Source organism: Oncorhynchus clarkii, unplaced genomic scaffold, assembly GCF_045791955.1.
Source record: "Oncorhynchus clarkii lewisi isolate Uvic-CL-2024 unplaced genomic scaffold, UVic_Ocla_1.0 unplaced_contig_1334_pilon_pilon, whole genome shotgun sequence".
In the NCBI taxonomy this organism is placed as follows: Eukaryota; Metazoa; Chordata; class Actinopteri; order Salmoniformes; family Salmonidae; genus Oncorhynchus; species Oncorhynchus clarkii.
The window spans coordinates 103,701-124,558 of record NW_027260921.1 but is presented as its reverse complement, the minus strand read 5'-3'; the positions used below and the strand labels follow the sequence as shown (position 1 = coordinate 124,558).

The window sequence follows — 20,858 nt, the reverse complement described above, 5'->3', positions numbered from 1 at the left end:
TCTTCAGCCTCATCTCTCAGCTGTTTACAAAAAAAAAAACTGCTTTGTCGGGGTGACCACTATTGTTGTTCAAATCCCAGATTGCTCCATTAATTAAAGAACAATATATTTTATGGTATAAAAAAGCTGTTTGCTGATAATAAGTCCACAGTCACAAAGTCTATGTAGGCCTACATGTTTTTAATCAATGGTCAACATTTCACCATGAAAATCATATTTTATGCATCACAGGAAAATGGTAAGACTTTGATCTTCAATACTTTGGTCTTGTTTATTCAGCAACTTCTTTACCCTGTAAGAAGAAATAAATAATATAATGGATCAGTAGTAATAATGAACATGATAAATATATGGATAGAATATAATGGATCAGTAATAATAATCAACATGATAAATATACGGATAGAATATATTGGATCAAGCATTTAATGCTCAGTGCTCAGGTTGGAATTTCAATTTTGAACTACCAACTTGAATTTTTTGTGTGTTTTTTTTTGTTGCCCTGAAATGTGCTTATTGAGTGAGTGTAAAAGGTCTGTATTGACCTCTGAGAAGACTGATTCATAGGTGGTGTTGATGTGGTCATATCTAAACATGAGTCAGGTACAGGTCTAGCAGCAGTTCTGTACCTTTCCAGAGTCACGGGTCTTGGCTCTGAGCTTGTTGACCTGAGTCTCAGCGATGTCAGCACGCTCCTCAGCCTCCTCCAGCTCATGCTGAACCTTCCTGAACTTAGACATGTGCTGGTTTGCTGCTTCCTCCTGGGTGAGGAAAAGAGAGGGAGAGCAGAACATCAGCATTTAAAGTTTAAAGCTTCAGGTAGCAAATATCAATAATTTTTTCAACAAAACAAATATTGGCAGATTTAGGATAGCAATGTATACAGGGAGAGATATATGATACTGCAGAGAAAGTGAGTGGCAGGTAGCAAATAAAAATATTGGCAGATTTAGGATAGCAATGTATATAGGAAGATAGATGGTAAGGCAGCAGAAGGGAGAGGGAACAAACAGATGCCGCCAGCACTACAACTCGACCAGCAAATTAATATTCCAACCCCCTCTCCTTTAAGTTGGTAACACATTGGCATAGGGGACACTCACAAATGAGTATAATTTCTTCAGCATGTACTTGCACTATTAATTGTCATTGTTGACAGGTGTGCTGTAGCAACACTTCAACTAAACCATATGCACATTACGTTTTGTAGAGAAAAACTACATTTTCGAATGTATGCTCTCAGACTCACCGATTCCTCAGAATGCCTCTTGTAGGCCTTCACTTTCATCTGCAGCTTATCTACCAGGTCCTGAAGTCTGTTAACGTTCTTCTTATCCTCCTCAGTCTGTGGGAGAAGAGCAAAGAATCAATGTCACAAGAGTTTTATACACAAACCTGTCTGTGTTAGTGTCAAGTGTGTGAAGAAGGCACTTTCTCTTACCTGGTAAGTGAGCTCCTTGACTCTGCGCTCATACTTGCGGACTCCCTTGACTGCATCTACACCTCTTCTCTGCTCGGCCTCCACCTCAGTCTCAAGCTCACGCACCTTTGTGGAAGAAATAAACGTAGGAGTTTGTTAGAGGTCGTGAAATCGGACTTAATTAACAAAACAAATTTAAAACAGAGGTATAGTCTTCTACCCAGTCAAGGGGCACAATTGTAATCTGTTCCTATGTACTCTTTTAAAACATTTATTGAAGGGGTCTGTAATAATAACAACACCTTTTCATTATCTAGGTCAGTGGTTCTCAAAGTGGAATTTACATTTCAATTTGTTTATGAATATTTATAGCAAGAACAGATTAAACAGCCCGGGATCTTGGCAAAACGTTTAGAGGGTGCAATACAGTACAATATAATATTATTCATCCACAATGAATGTTATTAACTCTTAGATTAAATAACGGGTCTGGGAGGCTCACAACTCAATTCTTCTTGTATTTGAAATATGACTTTTAACCATTTTGTCATGCGTTTTGTGGTGTATGGTGCAGTACCAGTACGGCGACTAGAGGCCGCCACTCGCATGTTTTAATGTTGTGACATTGCTTCTATTATGGAGCTCGCGCTCTGGCAGTTGAGAGTAGTTTGCCATTTGAGTCAACAGCAAGACAGAAGCACCGACATAAATACATTTTAAAATCTTTATTTTGAAAGTAAGCGAGTGTAAAATCACCATATTCAAGACGGTAATGTTTTTGGAGCATGTACATATGTTTGTTGAGATGTTATGTTGTGTTTTCAGGTTTTATGAACTTATTCATGTCCGCTAGCCTACAAGCTAATTCAGCCATTAGCCTGCTAGCTGGTAGCCCCGCATAGCAACGCTAGCTTCCCTAGCAACGGCCAGTGAATGAAACGTAACAATAGAGAGAGAAATTATTACTATGACAATAATTCGATGAATGTATATTATATTGTGTGTTGAAATGTATTGTGAATTATTATTATGAATGAAATGGCAGATTAGAAGAAGTTGCTGTGACAACAGTTTAAACCTGATCGAAGCAACTAGATTAATACATTTGAATTTATTTAAAGGTCTTGGATCCACTCCAGGGGGGACCGAAAAATGTTATTTCCCAGGGAAATATTTCCCGAGACTTGGTTAGTCCAGTCATGCACTGAAGAAGTCATAGAAAATCTGCGTGGATGCTATTTTTATCGCACTTTAAAGTATGAGTTGTGTTCTGTTATTATTAGGGAGGTCCCTGATGACTTCACTACCACAAAAGGGGTGGTCCCCGATGCAAAGAAATTTGGGAACCCCTGATCTAGGTGGGTTATTGTGAGAACAAGTCATTAAACAATGTTCCTGTTTATTTTTAAATGATCAAATACATTTCCAGCAATCAGTCTTTCAATCCACCCTAATCCACCCTGCTGGTAACTCACCCTGGACTCCAGTTTCTGGAGCTGCTTCTTGCCTCCCTTCATGGCCAGATTTTCAGCCTCATCCAGGCGGTGCTGCAGGTCCTTGACTGTGACCTCCAGGTTCTTCTTCATCCTCTCCAGGTGAGAGCTGGTGTCCTGCTCCTTCTTCAGCTCCTCAGCCATCATGGCCGCCTGGAATAATAGTTTGTTTAATTTATGCACCAATCGGCAAAAATCATAACATCCCTCTGACATCTTTGTTGTTCTTAACCAGCCCAGCTACCATTGGCCCTTAGGGACAAATCAAGATGATGCAATTCAAGGACTCACGTCAGTGATTGCCTTCTTGGCTTTCTCCTCTGCATTCCTGGCCTCCTGGACGATGTCGTCTACCTCTCCCTGCACCTGCACGAGGTCAGTCTCCAGCTTCTTCTTGGTGTTCAGAAGGCTGGTGTTCTGAAGGAGTAAGCAAGATGATTTGTTTGACTCTCAAGGGAACTTGCAAGTCTCAAGACTGAAATTATGAAAATCTAAGGCAAGCACTGTCAAATTCCAGGTGTGTTTAAATTGTATGCTTGTTTGAGTTTCATTAGAAATGGCTTTGACCCATACCTGGGAGTGCAGCAGTCCAACACGCTCGCTGGCGTCTACCAGCTCAGTCTCAGCCACTTTGCGGCCTCTTTCTGTCTGCTCCAGAGCAACTCTCAGCTCCTCGATTTCAGCCACCATCAGACCGTTTCTGCGCTCCACCATGGCTGCCTGCTCCTTCATGTCTTCTGCGACACGGACGGCGTCATCAAGGTGCAATTGGGCATCCTGGGGTTCACAATGACATACGTTCATTAGGACTTGTGGAAGTAGAGGTGATAGGATCGATGAGGATCGATAGGATCGATCAGTGGTAAGAATTTCCCCAGAATCGCTACCTTTAGTACATAAACCACTCTATTCAAATCCTCTGTTCTATTATTTTCTACAGATTCACAAACAAATCCCTCTCCATGTTCAGGTGTTTTAACCTGATGTCCCAGTCCCTTTACCTTGAGCTGTCCCTGGACATTCCTCAGCTGTTTCTGGGCCTCAGCGGCCTGCCTGTTGGAGTGGCTCAGCTGGATCTCCATCTCGTTCAGGTCTCCCTCCATCTTCTTCTTCACCCTCAGGGCGTCATTCCTGCTCCTGACCTCAGAGTCCAGGGTGCTCTGCATGGAGTCAACCACCCTCTGGCTGTTCCTCTTGATCTGCTCCATCTCCTCGTCCTTCTCAGCGATCTTCCTGTCTACCTCACCCTTGATCTGGTTCAGCTCCAGCTGCACACGCAGAATCTTGGATTCCTCATGCTCCAGTGTTCCCTGGACAAACAGAAGCAGTCATGTGAATTGTGTTAAATACATTTGTATGTATATAACACAAGGATGTAAATATATATATATATATATGTGACTACAATAAACTCCAATACAGGGATCATTGGACTGTAGCTGGTGTTGGCTAGTTTAACACTGCTTTCCCCATCAAACAGCTGTAGTTTGTACCTCAGCCTCCTCCAGAGCGGTCTGGATCTCAGACTTCTCTGTCTCCACGGTCTTCTTGGCCTTCTCCAGCTCATGGATGCTCTTGCCAGTCTCTCCGATCTGCTCAGTCAGGTCAGAGATCTCCTCTGCACACACACACACAAGAAGTTTAGACTTGGGGGATTTTAAGTGGATATGTCAATGTACTGAAGTTGATATTGAATCATAATAACAGTGAATTCATTAACAGCAATTTATCTTGCTAATTAAACATAAGCCAAATAGAATCGCTGTCAAATGCTCACGTTGCAGGTTCTTGTTCTCTCTCTTCAGAGTCTCCAGATGATCCAGAGCCTCCTCGTAGGAGTTCTTCATCTTGAAGAGTTCAGTGCTCATAGAGCGAGCCTCCTTCTGAGCTCCTTCCAGCTCAGCCTGGCCCTCCTCATACTTCTGCTTCCACTCTGCCAGAACCTAGGAGAATCCATGGGATTTTCATCAGAAGTCATTGATGAAGAGTTTTGAATTATGAATATGCTACAATTATACTACAATTGATCATATAGCAGACAGTAAATATCAGCCTAAGGTGAGGTTTATTCATTTTCACCTTGTCAAAGTTCCTTTGCTTCTTGTCGAGGTTGGCGGCCAATGCGTTGGCTCTCTCAACATCAATCATGAGGTCCTCCACCTCTCCTTGCAGCCTCTGCTTGGTCTTCTCCAGGGAGGCGCACTTGGAGTTGGTCGCCTCAATGGTCTCCTCAGCATCCTGCAGACGCTGAGCCAGCTTCTTCCTATAGGACAACAGAGGTCGGTTTTATGGTGTGAAAGATATGTTACAATACATATTGATGTAACATTTTGTCAGAGCCCCCTGCCACCCTCACCATCCACACCATATCTGAGTTGTTTCTGTTGCGTGCGACTCACTTGGCCTCCTCCAGCTCCTCTGTGCGCTGGATAGCATCAGTTTCATACTTAGTCCTCCACTGAGCCACCTCACTGTTGGCCTTGGACATGCCGCGTTGCAGCTCTGCCTTGGCCTCCTGCTCCTCCTCAAACTGCTCCCTCAGGAGGTCACAGTCATGACGGGCAGACTGGACACCGTGGGCCAGTGCGTTTTTAGCCTGTGAGAAAGAAAGACAAGGAGATGAGTGCGATAGTCAAACAAATTATGTGGACTTGTTTACGTGAAGCTGTGCAGTTGGTTGCTAACGTTACTTTGCTACCTGCCAAAATTACGTTTTTTACTTTTTAATTACCGTTTTATATATATTTTTTTTTTCCCTCATTCAACTTTTTCACCCCTGACGCTTTATCTGGACATGGTTCTACACGACCTCCACCAGCCGAAGCTATGTAGTAACATTAACATGATTCCTTCTAATTGCAGTCGCTTTACTCATAATATACAGGAGAACTATCGCCTTATGGTGAGGATAGCCGTGCTGCAAGCCCAGTAGGAAAGGGTGAAACAGCGTCTGTGCCACCAATAAGTACAGATAGTAGTATTAATCCCCTCGCACGGTCCCCGCAGCCGGACAATTTCTCATGGCTTCTGGAAGGAAATGCTGTAGGAATGCTCAACCGGTGTCGCTCATTCAGCCGACAGAAACTTTCAACCGGTTTTCCCCATTAAGCAACGAGTCGGAGTCAGAGGCCGAGCCTCCTCTGGTCTCTCCTCCACCCGTTACGGGGTCTGAGACGCCAAAGCCTCCCACCATTAGCTCTGACAAATTGAACACCCTAGTCATTGGTGACTCCATTACCCGCAGTATTAGACTTAAAAATAATCATCCAGCGATCATACACTGTTTACCAGGGGGCAGGGCTACCGACGTTAAGGCTAATCTGAAGATGTTGCTGGCTAAGGCTAAAACTGGCGAGTGTAGAGAGTATAGGGATATTGTTATCCACGTCAGCACCAACGATGTTAGGATGAAACAATCAGAGGTCACCAAGCGCAACATAGCTTCAGTGTGTAAATCAGCTAGAAAGATGTATCGGCATCAAGTAATTGTCTCTGGCCCCCTCCCAGTTAGGGGGAGTGATGAGCTCTACAGCAGAGTCTCACAACTCAATCGCTGGTTGAAAACTGTTCTCTGCCCCTCCCAAAAGATAGAATTTGTAGATAATTGGCCAACTTTCTGGGACTCGCCCACAAGCAGGATCATCCTAGCTGGAGGGGTGCTCTCATCTTATCTATGTAAGTAGACAGGGCTCTAGCTCCACATTGAGATAGGGCGCAGGCCAGGCAGCAGGCTGTTAGCCAGCCTGTCAGCTTAGTAGAGTCTGCCACTAGCACAGTCAGTGTAGTCAGATCAGCTATCCCCATTGAGACCGTGTCTGTGCCTCAATCTAGGTTGGGCAAAACTAAACATGGCGGTGGAGAGACAGTAGGAGTCTCTGAGCGTTGAGAGACAGTAGAAGTCTCTGAGGGTGGAGAGACAGTAGGAGTCTCTGAGGGTAGAGAGACAGTAGGAGTCTCTGAGGGTGGAGAGACACTAGGAGTCTGAGGGTGGTGTAGTCACCGTCTATGTAAAGATATGGCTCTAAACTCTCCATCTTGGGTCCCTTACCTTGACCTCCTCCTCAATCGCCCTCTTCAGCTCCTCCACCTGCTGGGTGAAGGCCTGTTTTCCTCTGGTCAGCTGAGACACCAGGGCTTCCTTCTCCTCCAGCTGGCGGCCAAACTCACCTGCAGGGACAGAGTAACATCTTGTTAATAGGGTCTCTGTTCTCTAAGATTAATAATGGATTCTGAGGTATCATAGGGCAATGTTAGGTGGTGAATAGTACAGTAGAAACTATGTGGATATAGCCCCTAATACATGTTGTGTTCTACTGAAGGAAAGCATTGGCTTGTTGTTCATTGTTGAAGGTACCATTTTCTGTCAGGAGTCTGGCTCTCTGTCCGCTGATGTCGTTGACCTGGCGAACATTCTCATCATTCTTAGTCTTGAGCTCACTCAGCTGGTCCTCAAGAGTACGGCACATCTTCTCCAGATTGCCCTGTTAGTGAAACATGTTCCATCATTACGTCATATATGTGACTCCTGTCAACTTCAGTTCACTTGAATGGTGATGTAGTTGACCCCCCTCAACACTGCTTGACCAAAACATCACTACTCACCTTAGCCTTGGCGACGGCCTCCATGTTGCTAGAGAGGTCATCAATCTCCATCTTGTATTCGCTCTTCTCCTTCTCCAGCTTCTGCTTGACGCGCTGCAGGTTGTCGATCTGCTCCCCGAGCTCAGCCACACTGTCGGCCTGCTTCTTGCGCAGAGCGGCGGCTGTGGCCTCATGCTGCAGAGTGGACTCTTCAAGATCACGACGCAGCTTCTGGAACTCAGCCTCACGCTTCTTGTTCATCTCAATCTGAGCAGCAGTGGCGCCTCCGGCCTCCTCCAGCCTCTCGCTGATCTCCTCAAGTTCCCTGGAGAGATCGGCCCTCTGCTTCTCAACCTTAGCCCTGGCAGCACGCTCAGCCTCAATTTCCTCCTCCAGCTCCTCAATACGGGCCTAGAACAGGGGCAGGAGCAGGGGGATGAACACTACAATACAGTTGAAACAATTGAACCTCACAAAGTAATAATAGTATGTATATTTTGCATAAATGTGTTTAATAAAAACCCAGTTACACTAATACATTTAGTAGACAGTGTCCCATGCAGGAGCCAAATCCTCAAAGGTAAGAAGTTAGACATGTATTTATTTATTACATTTTACCCCGTTTTCTCCCCAATTTCGTGGTATCCAATTGTTTAGTATCTTATCTCATCGCTACAACTCCCATACGGGCTCGGGAGAGACGAAGGTTGAAAGTCATGCGTCCTCCGAAACACAACCCAACCAAGCCGCACTGCTTCTTAACACATCCAACCCGGAAGCCAGCCCCACCAATGGAGGCAACCTTGGTTAGCGCGCACTGCTCTCCATAGGAGTCGCTGGTGCACGATGAGAAAAGAATATCCCTACCGGCCAACCACTCCCTAACCCGGGCGACACTAGGCCAATTGTGTATCGCCCCACGGACCTCCCGGTCGGTTACGACAGAGCCTGGGCGTGAACCCAGAGTCTCTGATGGCACAGCTGCCCTTAACCACTGCGCCACCCGGGAGGCCCAGATATAAGCCATTTTAACATGGATATTGTCATTGAGGGCTGAGTGGGGATGGTAAGAAGCACCAACAAGAAACACCATCTTCCATCCTACTGAGCCATCAGAAGCCACCTGGAAAACTATCTGCTGCCAGAAAAAGTATAATTATTTTTAAAGGAAATTATTCAAGTCTGTGCTCTTCTGTACTGGAGCTTATATCCTGTACTGTACCTGGAGTTCCTTGATCTTCTTCTGCAGCTGAGCTCCCAGAGACTGCTCATCCTCAACCTTGCTGAGGAGCTGGGTGGTCTCAAACTCCTTCCTAAGAAACACAAACACGTTGATTGTAGAGTTGGTTTTGGTTTGATAGTGTAAAGGGAGAGAATCATACCATTCACTTTGCTTTTAAGAATCACATGTAAATGCTAATTCATAATTACAAGAATTAGTCAAGAACAACCATTATAGCAGCTAATAGTGTAGTCATTTGTTTGTGTTTACTTCTTGATTTTCTCATCAGCTTGCTGCTTGTCATTCTCCAGGTCCATTATGGACTCCTGGGCCAGTTTCAGATCTCCCTCCAGCTTTCTCTTGGATCTCTCAAGGTCCATACGGAGCTTCTTCTCTTGCTCCAGAGAACCCTCAAGCTATAAGATAAAAACACATATATTGTTAAAATCTAAACAACTGAAGATAATATAATCTTACATACTATCATGGCCAAAATGTCAAACTCCACTCACGTCGTCCACTTGCTGTTCCAGCTTGGTCTTGGCCTTGGTCAGAGTGTTGACTTTGTCCTCCTCTGCCTGCAGGTCATCCAGTGTCTGCTGGTGGGCCTCTTGGAGGGCTTTCTTCTCCTTGGTCAGCTTGGCAACACTCTCATCCATAGACGCCATCTCCTCTGTCAGGTTTTTAACCTGAAAACGGCAACATCAAAATGAGTCTTTGGTCACTTCACCATAAAGGGGAGATTTAGTTTGTTAAATATTGCATTCATTTCATTTAGATTTGCACAGCATTAACAATTACTGTACTATAGATTCAACACTAGATGTCAGTGTTCACCATGCCAGTGTACTGAATGGAAGTCATAAATGAGGGGGAGTAGAACATGCAATGAATGTTGGGAGTACCCCACAACTGAAATTCCTCTGTTGTGTCTTAATATTTCCTGCACCCACAATACAACTTGAAATCCAATGCTGTAAAGCTATGTTTTGAGTTGATTATTGTTGGTTAGACTGTCTATGGTAAGACACAATACCTTATTTTCAGTGGCGTGCTTCTCCTTCTCCACTTTGGCCAGGGTGAGCTCCAGGTCATCAATGTCCTTCTTCAGCTCAGAGCACTCATCCTCCAGCTTCCTCTTCTTAGCAGTCAACTCAGCATTGATCTCCTCCTCATCCTCCAGCCTCTCGGTCGTCTCTTTGAGTTTGGCCTCCTGCTGGATCTTGCTCTTGATGAGCCCCTCACACCTTTCCTCAGCATCGTTCAGACTCTCTCCTTCCTGGTTTCAGAACAGGGGTAAACAAATCAGAGGCCTCACTTTGTGTATCAAAATATACATTTTACTCAGAGGTCAGAGCAAATCAATAGAAATTCATGAGATATATAACATTGGCAATACAAATGTGTGTTCATATGTAATTTTGCCTTTAATTAAGTTTTTTTTTTCACTCACAGATGCGACTTGGAGTGCCAGGTCGTTCTTCTCCTGCGTCAAGGCCACCAGCTTCTCCTCCATTTGCTTCTTCGTGGACAGAGCCTTGGCCAGGTCTGCCGTCATCTTGTCATAGTTCTCCTTCATGTTGGCCAGCTCCTTCTCAGTCTCAGCGCTCTGCAGCAGGGGCTTGATCTTGAAGTACAACTTCATCCATGGCCAGGTTTTGACATTCATGAATGAGCGGATGTTGTACTGGATGGCGTAAATTGATTCTCTGGTCGACAGAAAGAATAGAATAGCATGGTGAGTGACATGCTTAAACCTATATTCTGGGATTAGATGAACAACAAAACAGAACCACCTGCCACTGTTTGTTTACATGGTGAGTGATTAGATGGTGGGATTAGATGAACAACAAAACAGAACCACCTGCCACTGTTTGTTTACAGCTGAGGAATGGGGCTAGGGAAATGTAACCCCTCCTAAATTCATAGACAGTGCTCTAGATGCAAGATCTGACAGGTCGCGCATGCTAAGCTCATGAGACATTTTATATTCTTCAAGAATGAATGGGTAAATACCACACATTTAAATGACAATTGAACAGCCAAGTCTCAAACTGCAGCTATAAAGCTAGAATCCTTAGTTGCTACATCCATTTCTGGACTAAATGAATTAACCCAAAAGCTTTAGTAGACCATTATAAGATGTACTTTCTCATTCTGAACAACTCATATACAGTATGTAATCATAATGCATTAGATACAAGTGGTTGACAGAAAGCTTTGCCAAGATGTCTACTATTCCTCACCTCCTCTCCATCATCTTGCTAAACTCTCTCCTCATGAGGAATCCACGGCTGAGAGCCTGGACCATGCCGACCAGAGTGGCCAGCTTCTCATCTCTCATCTCCTCCAGGACACCCAGCAGACCGGCTTTGAAGAACACCTGAGACACAGGTTAACACGGTCAATGGAACCACAGATGGTGACCGATAGAAAGGGTCAAACCACTAGATTGATTTAAACAACATTAACTTTGCAACGGTTACAAACAAACCATGTGACAGGTTGTTTCTAAGTTGTTAGTTATTGTACAGTTGTAGATCAATAATGTACACAGATAACTGCAACTATACCACTCTATCACAATGCAAATTATAATGACTTTAGTTTCTCTTCTATACTTGTGATGAAGGACTGAAGAAAAACAGAACAATGTTTTTCCACCTTTTCCATTAGTTAAATGAAGAAGAAAGAACATACGGATGGATAGATCACCTGGAGAGATTTTATATGGTAAAGGTTTAAATTATTATTCAAGTTGTGTTTTGTTGTCAGCTTTTACTGGGGGGTTTTGACTGACCTTGGTGTGTCCAAACTTGTAATCCTCGTGATTCACATCAATGGACCCAAGCAGCTTCTCAGAAGCCTTCTTGTTGTCCATGAACTGGCCCTCAGGGATGACACTGGCATTCAGTACTTTGTACCTGAATGAGGAGACATTTTTAACATGTCAAGTTGTAATTTGTTGGTTATATTTCGTCAAAGGTAAGACTATTCTGATGCTGGGAAAACCCTTGGAGCAGATATTTTATGGGGTGTGTGTATGTGTGTGTGTGTCTGTGTATGTGTGTGCGTATGTACCTCTGTTTGAAGTCAGCATAGATGATTCTGCTGGGGAATCCCTTTCTGCAGATCCTGATACCCTCCAGTACACCATTACACCTGAGTTGGTGGATAACCAGGAAGTTCTCCATCAGACCTGGTAAAACAAAACAATTATCTTTTAATACTCATAAACAGGTTATAGACTGGGATTGTTAAGGTTACTGATACTTTACTGATAAGATGACATATTCAAGTCAATATTTCCTGTACCTGGAGTCTTTGACTCGTTGGGGATCAGGCAGCGCACAAAGTGAGGATGAGTGCTCCTCAAGTTGGTCATCAGCTTATGTAAGTTCTCCTGTAAGAGGGTTACAAACCATTTTCACAGATATAATTTTTGATAATCAATGCACCTTTTGAAGGACTGAATATACACATTTAAAAAGCTCACCCTGAACTGAGAGGACACAGTCTGCATGGAACCACCCTTCTTCTTGCCTCCTTTCTTGGCTTTATCTGTTAAAATGGGGGAAAGTTAAAGATAACTAGAAAAGTAAATTTCCTAGAGCGGGTGGAATAAATAGAATAATAAAAAGAATATGTAAGAAATCTAGAGTGGTCTTGTCTTCAGCAAGCACACTAATTATAAACCAGAGAATCTCTGGTTAACTTCACACTTATCTAGAGGCAAATGCTGCCAGTGAGATTGTTTAAAATAACACCTATTGTTTTGTTAAATTAACCGAGTGTATGAGTAAATCATCCCGGTGATAAACCCTGAGAAATTGTAATACATTGAAAGGCTTTAAAGAACATTTGGGTCTGAGTTATAACTAGTATTTAGTTAAATATTGTGACATGATGCTAGTCTTACCCTCTGGAGGGGGAGGGGGATACAGGGCAGCCAGAATTTTGACTGCGGACTTCTGGTACAGTTGACAAACTGAGTCGTTCAGGGGGTCCTTGTTCTTCTCCAGCCATCCAGTGATGTTGTAGTCCACAGTTCCGGCGTAGTGCACCAGGGAGAAGTGGGCCTCTGCCTTGCCTTTGGCAGGCTTGGGCTTCTCAAACGCATTTGTTTTGCCAAGATGCTGGGCGTACAGCTTGTCCTTGAAGGTAGTGTCTGAAGACTTGGGGAACATGCACTCCTCTTCAAGGATGGAGAAGATGCCCAATGGCTTTACGAAAAGAGATTTCAAATTAGTGATATTTACATTTAGTAAATATGCTATTATAGGATTATATTCATTTAGGGACACATAATAGGAAACATTGAGTTCTCAACAGTTAGTGGCATATATTAATGGGTGCCAAGGGAAGTGAGGCTTCCCCCAAAAAATGGACATAATTTAATGTATCTTTCGTCTCGCTTAGCAAGAGGCTGAATGTATCACTCCAGGTAAAGCATCAGAGTGAGCAAAACTGCGCCCCTCTGTCTCTGTATGTGTAGCCCTTCTATCTGATGCTGTCTGGTCAAAAATAGTATGATATTGTAGCATTGAATGCAAAAGAAGCCAGCGATCATTTGGCCTCCCTTGATATTTTTTTGTGTACAATTACAGCGAATCAGAGTTGAGCTAAACTGAGTGAGCTAATCTGTGAATGGTCCTGGTGCACCAAAAACCGTGTCAAGTGAAGCCAGTTTGGATTTGGCTTCACACCAAATCAAGCCAAACGTTATTGACAGAAAGAAACTTCAATTGTTGCATCTCATTGTGTTGTTTTCCTCTGGAGGATAGCTAGCTAAAATGGGCGCTTTCCTAAATTAGCTTTGGATGGAGATAGGGATTTGTACTCGTAGTTTTACTTAATTCTCCATACTGGCCAATATTTGTAACATCAATTCTGATCCAACTATAAAATGAATACATTGTGCTTTTGGCCTGAGAGTATGGAAGTTCAATATGTAGCTAGATGTTTACTAGCTAATCGTTGCCCAGGAAAGGAAGTTAGAATAGCGAGCAAGCATTTTAGCCAGGTAGCTTAGAACAAAGCTTTTAAGTTTCTGCAACATGAAAGAGAGGAGGATGGTATTGGCGTTTCTCTGCAAGTAGGGTGAGTCAACATGTTTTTCTACTTACTCACACAAACACATACATTAGTAACATGGACAAACACATTTAGCTTACGTTGATTGGACTAAAATAGTTTTTGGAATAATTTCGTTTTCACTGTAGACTAAGCATAGGTGATTTTATGATGTTGAAATGTTGAAATTGAAATGGTGCTGGAATAGTGGAGGGAGGCAGCTCCTGTTATCTTTGTGATTTGCGGTAACTCTCCGTGGTTCTGTTTAGTCTGTTTAGTGTTTAGTGGTCCGAAAATGGCAGAAAAATGTACTTGATTGACCATGTTGTAGGTCATGTAACTGTTTGTTACTTGCATTATGGACTCCACTGGACAGATGTTGCTCTCCGGTTTTGTGATGAAACAAAGGTGTTGTTGAATTTATTCTGCCACTGTGTCTTATTGTCTCGGCCTTAGGCCTGTATATATTTGTACTTTTACCCTTATTTAACTAGGCAAGTCAGTTAAGAACAAATTCTTATTTTCAATGACGGCCTAGGTGGGTTAACTGCCTTGTTCAGGGGCAGAACGACAGATTTTTACCTAGTCAGCTCGGGGATTTGATCTTGCAACCTTTCGGTTACTAGTCCAACGCTCTAACCACTAGGCTACCTGCCTCTAACCACTAGGCTACCTGCTGCCCCATATCTCGGTGTCAAAGCATTTAAACTAACAGGTTATAGAGCAAACAACGCAATTATCACAACACAGGTTGTATTATGGATTTTTTTGACTCGATTGGCAGCCCCAGTGATTTTAATACTGTATATGTTCTATCACTGTGATAATATATTACACAGCGTTCCATATGAGCTTTGCTGTTACGGTCCATTATAATCCTCACAGACATCTTACCTTCTCAATAAGCTCAATGCAGGCAGCCAAGTCCATGCCGAAGTCAATGAAGGCCCAGACGATTCCCTCCTTCTTGTACTCCTCTTGCTCCAGGACGAACATGGTGTGGTTGAAAAACTGTTGCAGTTTCTCATTGGTGAAGTTGATGCACAGCTGCTCCATGCTGTTGTACTGTTGATGGAATTTAAAAGAGATAATTTCATCATACAAGACTGTAATCCATCTCAATCACGTCTAATTGTCTTGTTCTGGTCTCATACTCACATCAAAGATCTCAAACCCGGCAATGTCAAGCACACCGATATAGAACTGCCTTGGATTCTTGGTGTCCAACATCTCATTGATACGGATGACCATCCACAAGAACATCCTCTCATAGATGGACTTAGCCAGAGCACTGACTGAGTTATTAACCTGCAATGATAATACCTCAAATTAATACGTGAGATATTGACCATGTCCAGTGATAAGGTGATACAAGCTTGGGAAAAACAAAAGCAATGCACTCGCCCCAAAAATAATTCCAGTGCTCAGAAAATGGTAGATTTGTTTGGCCGCCTTACCTGAGGCACAGTCTGTCCCTTGGTCACATACTCGTTGCCGACCTTCACTCTTGGGTAGCACAGAGCCTTCAACATCTCAGCTGAGTTCAGGCCCAGCAGGTAGGCGATTTTATCAGCCACTGGAGAGAGAACCAACAGCAACAGACTCAGGGACACAAGATCACTTGTTTCTGATTTCACACTGACAAAATAGTTTTGTTAACTTTTTTTGTGGGTTAGGTTTTGATTCGCCCACAATTTGGAGGTTGGAATTTGTTCTCCAAAAATGATCTCCTGCCTGACGTTCATGTGGCACTGTCTGTCTTAGGTGTTCTATTTCTATGTTGGGGACTGGGAATGGGACTAATGCTCTACATATTGTATATCTATGAGTGGGACTCACCCTCTGTGCCATCTGGCTCGGCCTGCTCCTCACGCTGCTTCTGCTTGAATTTCAAGTTTCCATGGTGCAATACAGCTCCTGTCAACTTGTAGATGCCAATCTTCTCTTCATTAGTGAAGCCCAGGATGGTAATGGCATCCTGGCATTAAAGAGGAAGTACCACAGTGATGAACTGAACTGTAGTTTGGTCAGTTACACTACAGTTCTGTGCTGCTCACTGCAGAACAAATGGGATGGATAGATTTGACTGGCTTCTCTGTTCCACATGATTACGCTTGGCAAACACATTAGTAGATGGCAGCAGAGTTCCACAGGGCACTTAGTGGTGCTCTATAGTGGAAGGCACGAAGAGTTCCTTGAGGCACATGCCTAACTAACACAAGGCATTTAGAATCAAACTTAAACATACATGAACATTCCCAGCTGCCACCAAGTTGGAATTTCACAGTACATTCAGTGTGTATGGTAGTCCTATCCATTCCATATCTAGAGTTTGGTTAACCCTTTGTTTGACTCACATCTGTGGCATCCAGCTCTTCATTGTCGTTGATGCTGGCCACAGTGATCTGTCCCTGACTGCACATTGGGAAGTCGTAGGGGTTGGTGGTGATGAGCGCCATTTCTGTGGACAACGGAGAACAGCTTGTCAGGTAAATCTCTTAGAATTCTGCTCTCCTACTTTACAGTATCTCTCCCTCCTTTACTCAATAGATGGACTCAAGGATACATGTAGTATATAATGAATAGCATAAAGAGGAGACTGAGACTTGTGGACTAGTGCATCACAGTGTATTACTCTATAGATATTTCCCAGAGACCTGTCCCATGTCTAGATGCCTTGTTACCTTGGATGTAATCATTGTAATAGTATTATTAGTGTGTACTATGAATATTTTTTATATATTCCATAGATGGGGGTGGGAATAATTTCCCATGAACCTCTACTTTCTCGTACCAACTAGCTCAGGTTTGTGGCCTGTCATCATCTGGAAGAAGATGTGGTAGCCTCTCTCATCGGGCAGCTGGAAGGAGACTCTGGACTTCTCCAGCAGGTCTGAGAGCGAGAGAGAGTGAACGACACAAAGAGAGAGAGAGAGAAAAAGGAGAGCGAGATCGAGAGAACAAGAGAGAGAACATGAGATACATTTAAATTGAATGATCTCCCCAAAAAATGATGTGTGCATTTAGGAAAGTATTGAGAAACAATCAAAACCAACTCACAGGTCTCAATGTCAGCTTTAGCCAGTTTACCAGCTTGGAAGTGAATCCTGATGAATTTACCCTGTAGTAGAGCATGGGGGTTAGAAACAAATTAATCTAACATATTACTTTGATAGACCCCTTTAAACGTTACAGTTTGTTGGAAAGATGTTGGCTCTTTTGATACAGATATAGGATCCAGTTATCTACGGCAGGAAAATAATCCTGCAGCAACAGGAAATGTGAATTATGACATTTTAAAGATGGAAATTACAATTTTAGAACCTCGAATATATTACAAGTTTGAATTTTCAGCAACAAATCAGTGATCAAAATAAAATTGTAAATCTGTATAACGAATGGGGACTACTGAATTACATTTTTCCAATATAAGGTAACTTCCACGGTATGCCCTTCATACTTACAAAGCGAGACGAGTTGTCGTTCCTCACTGTCTTGGCATTACCGTAAGACTCCAGCAGAGGGTTAGCTGCAATGATCTGATCCTCAAGAGACCCCTGATTGAGACAAACATAAGTTGCTCAAAAACTGGTAACATCGTAAAGTTAGTTTTTCTCAATTGCTTGAAAGAGGATTCACCACTGGAAAAACAGTTTACACTGCCAACCAAACTGAAATGTGTTAAAAAGGCAAACATAAGAACAACCTACCTGCATTTTGCCAGGTTCTGCTTCCTTCTTGGCCCCAGACACTGCAATGGTGGCAAAGTACTGGATGACACGCTTGGTGTTGACAGTCTTTCCTGCACCGGATTCTCCGCTGGTTTATATGACAGAGAAAGAGGGGTTTTAGTTACATGTTTGAGTGTCAGATTGGCTTTCACTAAGAAATAGCATAGAAAAATACACTGTTAACCTGTGTTCTGACATAAGTCTTTAACAAATAATCCTTCTCATCGACTCGTTATTACACATAGCCTAATGCTCTAATCCATTCATAATGTCATGTATTTCATCACACCAAGTGACCCAACTTATTACAATAGAAACACTTTCTCAAGTGACATTTTAGTAAACAACTTACGTAATCAGGACGGACTGGTTCTCCTTATCTGGAACCAAAAAACACATTACTTATCATACTCAAAACACATTATGGGGACATTATATAATTCATAGCATCATCATGAATTTCATTTTGGAACATTTTCCATTCAAGGGTAGTGAAATCAGATATTCCCAGCAAACTGTTATTACCTAGACTAGAAAACAGCAGATACCTCTCTGAAGCATATTTAAATTTCCATTGATGCATCCGTTCATCTATCCATCATCATGGACTTTGAGAGCCACACGCACTTAATGGACAGCCATCCAACCAACCAACCAACCATCTCTCTGTCTCTCTCTCTCTGTCTCTCTACCGCACCTGCTGTCTCGACCTCTGAATGCTCGGCTATGAAAAGCCAACTGACATTTACTCCTGAGGTGCTGACCTGTTGCACACTCTATAGCCACTGTGATAATTATTTGACCCTGCTGGTCATCTACGAATGTTTGAACATCTTGTAGAACGATCTGGCCTTAATGGCCATATACTCTTATAATCTCCACCCGGCACAGCCAGAAGAGGACTGGCCACCCCACAGAGCCTGGTTCCCCTCTAGCTTTTCCTTCTACATCTGCATTGCTTGCTGTTTGGGGTTTTAGGCTGCGTTTCTGTATAAGCACTTTCTGATATCTGCTTATGTAAAAAGGGATTTATAAATAAATGTGATTGATTGATCCAACCATGTAGCCATCCATGAGATATCGTACCAATCATCATGAACTGAAAGGCGTTGTCAGAGACAGAGAAGATATGGGGTGGAGCCTCCATCCTCTTCTTCCCTCTGTAGGCGTTGACAACCTCTGCGTCGTACACAGGGAGCCACTTGTAGGGGTTCACCGTGGCACAGAAGAGCCCAGAGTAGGTCTGGATGAAAGTGATTAAATGAGGGGATTACTAAAGTCAGATGTACTTTTACCTGGAATTATGTGAGGATGTGGGTGTACTTTGGTAAACTGATGTGGGTCGACTGTATTGATATGGTTTCTACCATTCATTTATGTGTAGTACTGTATGTGTATATTTATTATCTTCATGTATGTGTGTTTGTATGTGCAGGTTTCTTACATAGATCATCCATGCTGCATAACGCTCTTTGAGGTTATACAACACAGAGGCTTCATTCAGGTAGGTCATCATGGCCATGTCCTCAATCTTGTCGTACTTGGGGGGGTTCATCTCATAGATGTCTGCATCTTTGAACTCTTTTCCTTCCTGAAACAGTCAGAAATCTAGGTTACACACAGATCAAACTGGACATGACTGAATGCTTTTAAAAGTTTAGTCTTTAAAAAAATTGTATATACACATTTAATCCAACTACTTTGTTATCACCCACTGACACATAACTGGTGATTCTTGACTTGTAAATATCAAACATTCTATGCCAATTTTAAATAGCAGCTTTAAACATGATGTGTTTGAAGGTTATATTCTGTTTACAAAGACAAATACATTACTAATCTATCTGTTATTACTGATTTTTTTTTTAAATGCTTCATAATATTTATTTTGTTAAAGATTTTATATTGAAATGTTTTTGATCATTTTGAGGATTTTTCATGAAACAGAGGAATTACACAAACTTGAACTTGACTACTTTTCAGATCAGACTTACATCCTTAGTGCCGTCAGGTTTAGTGACTGTTACAGTACACTTCCCGTCGGCCCTGGCAGTGACCAGACCCTTAAGGTACAGCTCCACCTTGTCTGTCACATAGCAGGAGTTCTTTGAATCAAAGGGTGCGGTTTGTGCCTCAATCCTTTCCCTCTCAGGCTTACGGAGGTATATGGCAGCCTTGCCGTAGATTTGCATCTCAGCGTCCGTACTCATGGTGACGGATAACTAGGAAAGAGATGAAACATGAAACGTGATTGACTCTGTGGTGCTTCCTCCCCAGTCAACAGAGTTAGGTGAGCGGTATCTCTCTCAGAATATTCTCATCACTTCTTATGTGAAGACTGAAACCATGTCTCACCTTATTTTCCCCCTCCTACAGATGAATGTGTACTTCTTAGAGGACCCTGTGAAACATAAGGTGTTGTGAAAACGCACAAGTCTAAAGCAGTGGAGGCTGCTGAGGGGAGGAGGGCTCACAATAATGACTGGAATGTAGCAAATTGAATGTTGTGAAAAAGCACAAGTCTAAATCCTTATCATGTTAACCCCTGAATGTCTAAAACACATTTAACAAAATAATTAAAGCCATGTAAATTTAAACTACAGGTGCAACTGCTAACTTTAATTTTCCTAATGGCATCTCACTTTACTACTGAAATAATTACCCCTGATAACCCAGTTGCCTTCTAGACTACTCCCTTAATTTACAAACAGGTAGAGGAGCACCACTTTAGTCCATAAAAGGAAGTTACAGATTTTAAGTAATGCACGTTTAAAGAAAACCAATGGCACTTGATTGTATATTGTCAAATCTTACAAGAGACATGCAGCACTCAATTCAAACAGTGCAGTTAGCTACTGCCTCAGTTGCTGAGTGCAAAGATGAGACAAATGTACAAATCTAAGGAGGTGGAGAGAGTCTTACCACAGAGGAAGAAGGTATCTGACTTATGGATGCTGGGGCCTCAGCCTCCTTATATCTGGTTGGAAGTGCCAACCAGGCAAAAGTTAATTATGGACCACTCTGGGAAAGGACATGAATTGGATGAGAGACCTCTGTGTGTCTGTGTCTCACTAGCACCTCCCACTTCCAGGAGCACCACACTCCCATTACATGACTTTTTAATGTCATATTTGTCTCTGAATTGAATTTCACTGATTTTACGTAAATGAGAGATGTCATTACTAATAATTATGACAATATCAAAAGTTTAATTCATTCCAATGTTACTTCTACTGAACCTCATATACTGTAATGGAGTGAGTCCATGTTGCCCCTCTAGAACTACAATAGTTTTCATTAAATCTAATCTGACCTGATTTAGTTCCATTTTAGTGGCA

General features: G+C 42.7%; 1 protein-coding gene across 1 annotated transcript; it reads right to left on the bottom strand.

The window, feature by feature from the left end:
- Positions 1-163: 163 nt before the first annotated feature.
- Positions 164-20,546, bottom strand: LOC139402244 (myosin heavy chain, fast skeletal muscle-like). The gene is made up of 41 exons (XM_071146342.1): positions 20,443-20,546; positions 19,876-19,921; positions 19,515-19,742; positions 18,965-19,111; positions 18,607-18,763; positions 17,873-17,900; positions 17,500-17,608; positions 17,254-17,346; positions 16,850-16,910; positions 16,584-16,682; positions 16,147-16,250; positions 15,629-15,767; positions 15,247-15,365; positions 14,948-15,097; positions 14,684-14,854; positions 12,636-12,939; positions 12,213-12,277; positions 12,032-12,119; positions 11,798-11,915; positions 11,517-11,640; positions 10,963-11,099; positions 10,170-10,425; positions 9,753-9,995; positions 9,229-9,405; positions 8,987-9,132; positions 8,717-8,807; positions 7,516-7,905; positions 7,268-7,394; positions 6,962-7,080; positions 5,313-5,509; positions 4,993-5,176; positions 4,691-4,856; positions 4,407-4,531; positions 3,915-4,223; positions 3,487-3,690; positions 3,205-3,330; positions 2,896-3,066; positions 1,442-1,546; positions 1,250-1,345; positions 630-761; positions 164-292 (listed from the first exon to the last, which is right to left on the bottom strand). The coding sequence occupies exons 3-41, from the start codon at positions 19,728-19,730 to the stop codon at positions 272-274; spliced, it is 5,814 nt and encodes a 1,937-aa protein (XP_071002443.1). The 5' UTR covers positions 19,731-19,742; positions 19,876-19,921; positions 20,443-20,546; the 3' UTR covers positions 164-271.
- Positions 20,547-20,858: the final 312 nt, after the last annotated feature.

Coding starts and splice junctions, on each gene's coding strand:
- LOC139402244 (XM_071146342.1), bottom strand. CDS start 19,730: ATGAGTACGGACGCTGAGATGCAAATCTACGGCAAGGCTGCCATATAC. Junction 16,251..16,583: donor CCACAAACCTGAGCTAGTTG/GTACGAGAAAGT, acceptor CGTTGTCCACAG/AAATGGCGCTCATCACCACC. Junction 7,081..7,267: donor CAGACTCCTGACAGAAAATG/GTACCTTCAACA, acceptor CTGTCCCTGCAG/GTGAGTTTGGCCGCCAGCTG.